This window comes from Coregonus lavaretus (genome assembly GCF_964263955.1).
Source record: "Coregonus lavaretus genome assembly, chromosome: 39".
NCBI classification, from domain to species: domain Eukaryota; kingdom Metazoa; phylum Chordata; class Actinopteri; order Salmoniformes; family Salmonidae; genus Coregonus; species Coregonus lavaretus.
In genome coordinates, this window is record NC_140026.1 from 10,620,214 (window position 1) to 10,621,926 (window position 1,713).

Here is a 1,713-nt window from a genome sequence, read left to right on the forward strand (position 1 = left end):
ACTACTTTAGACCAGGACCCCCTATGGGGAATAGGGTTCCATTTGGTGCCCACCCTATAAAGTGCACTACTTTAGACCAGGACCCCCTATGGGGAATAGGGTTCCATTTGGTGGCCACCTTAAAGCTGAGGAAGTAGTCTCTCAGGCTAAAACATGATTCATTGAACCATAGTTTCCCTTCCAGTCATGCAGTAAAGAGTCACAGGACACATTATTCCCTACACCCTGGTCAAAAGTAGTGAACTATACATGTTTACAGTTGTCATTTAGCAGACGCTCTTATCCAGAGCCACTTACAGTTAGTGAGTGCATATATTTTTCTTACTGCCCCCCCCCCCCCCCGTGGGAAACGAACCCACAACCCTGGCGTTGCAAGCGCCATGCTGAGCTACAGGGGACTACAGAAGGAATAGGGGGACATTTGCGACAGACTCAGATGGAATGTAAATAATCATTCTATGTAAATAATCATTCTATGTAAATAATCATTCTATGTAAATAATCATTCTATGTAAATAATCATTCTATGTAAATAATCATTCTATGTAAATAATCATTCTATGTAAATAATCATTCAATCACGTGAAAGTCAACGACGGAGTAAAGCTATTTTTTTTTAGGTGGTTTCTTTCTATAAGCGTTTGTCTTTTCAAGAAGAAACTACCTTAAAAAAAATAGCTTTACTCCGTCGTTGACTTTCACGTGATTGAATGATTATTTACATAGAATGATTATTTACATAGAATGATTATTTACATTACATCTGAGTGGTTTCTCCATTGACATAGGTGATAGGGCTGGCTACTTGTGATCTTGTTGACTAGAGATACCAGTCTTTTATCTCTCTCATCTCATCCCTCCAGTCTGTTGAAAGCGTATGAGCAGTGCCCCAGCGACACGGAAAGAGAGAAACTACTCTCCTCTATCCGATATGGAAAACTGAAAAGGTGAGAGAGAGAGAGAGAGAGAGAGAGAGATATTATGAAAATAACTAAAATAACTGCAGGTATTGATTCATTTACCGCTTAATTGTTGGCTCTGTTTGCTTTCAGGAACTTGGGTCCAGCTTTGAGTCGCACAGTCTACCAGCTCTACTGTACGAAAGGAGCACTGTCATAGATTAGGATTACACACACATACACCTCTACAACGTAGTGTTTAAAATACTTTGTTTTATGTCATTCCCAGTAGACCTGTATGTAAACGCTGCTATTGTTGTGATTTTCTACAATTGTCTAGTGAAGTATTGTTTGAAAGAGTTCCAGAAATTATGTTGAAGAATGAATAAAGTGTAGGGTATAGTTTGGAGAATATTCTTTCTTATTGTCACTGTTTATAAATGGATTTATTGGCTACCCATCACACTCAGAGAATAAAGATGTTCCAGTTTATCAAATTTAAAACCTTTTCTGGTTAAAACAGCCGTAATACACTGAGTATACAAAACATTAAGAACACCTGCTCTCTACATGACAGACTGACCAGGTGAATCCAGGTGAAAGCTATGATCCCTTATAGATGTCACCTGTTAAATCCTCTTCAATCAGTGTAGATGAAGTGAAGGAGACAGGTTAAAGAAGGATTTTTAAGCCTTGAGACATGGATTGTGTATGTGTGCCATTCAGAGGGTGAATGGCACCTTCTGATAACCAGGTGGCGAATCGCATCTCTGCATGTCTGGCAGACATATCAGTATGGATGACGGATCACCAC

At 39.2% G+C, this 1,713-nt stretch overlaps 1 protein-coding gene across 1 annotated transcript in view; it reads left to right on the forward strand.

Annotated features, from left to right (window-relative positions):
* The window catches only part of mus81 (MUS81 structure-specific endonuclease subunit), a 22,164-nt gene extending 20,851 nt beyond the window's left edge, over positions 1-1,313 (forward strand). The window contains exons 15-16 of the mRNA XM_084156159.1: positions 864-947; positions 1,053-1,313. Of these exons, the coding sequence (XP_084012285.1) occupies positions 864-947; positions 1,053-1,119 (151 nt within the window). The 3' untranslated portion in view covers positions 1,120-1,313. The remainder of the gene's footprint in view (positions 1-863; positions 948-1,052) is intronic.
* The last annotated feature ends 400 nt before the right edge of the window (positions 1,314-1,713 follow it).